This window comes from Octopus bimaculoides, chromosome 1 (assembly GCF_001194135.2).
Source record: "Octopus bimaculoides isolate UCB-OBI-ISO-001 chromosome 1, ASM119413v2, whole genome shotgun sequence".
Classification (NCBI taxonomy): Eukaryota; Metazoa; Mollusca; class Cephalopoda; order Octopoda; family Octopodidae; genus Octopus; species Octopus bimaculoides.
In genome coordinates this window covers 193427810-193428240 of record NC_068981.1, presented here as the reverse complement: position 1 = coordinate 193428240, position 431 = coordinate 193427810, and the positions used below count along the sequence as shown (strand labels likewise).

Here is a 431-nt window from a genome sequence, read left to right as displayed (position 1 = left end):
CAGCATCATGAGTGAGGTTGCCTTGTCCCTTGCAGGACTAAAGAGTGATAGGAAAGACAGTTGTGTTTAGAAGTGGCAGGAGTGAGAGGAGTTGTAAGAGGAGAATTTATTACAACTTAATGATTTCTTCCTGTAATAGGAAAATAATCAAATAAAATGTTCATTATCAATTACTAAACAATTATTTTTTTTAGACTCTGGCAAACTTGACTCAAATAATAACCATTTGTCTCCATACTGCTGAGAGAATGGGAGCAAAAAGCCTTGCATTTCCTATATTAGGGGCCGGGGTATTGAAGTACCCCATTAAAAAACTACCCAGAACAATGTATAAAGCAGTGAAAAACTACTCAAATCAAAATTCAAGCCAGATCAAAGATGTTTACTTTGTGGTTTATCCTCAAGACACAGAAATAGTAAAGGTTGGTTGA

General features: G+C 35.7%; 1 protein-coding gene across 1 annotated transcript in view; it reads left to right on the top strand.

The window, feature by feature from the left end:
* The window catches only part of LOC106883257 (uncharacterized), a 27597-nt gene extending 27166 nt beyond the window's left edge, over positions 1-431 (top strand). The window contains exon 7 of the mRNA XM_052973077.1: positions 195-431. Coding sequence (XP_052829037.1) covers positions 195-431 — 237 coding nt within the window. The remainder of the gene's footprint in view (positions 1-194) is intronic.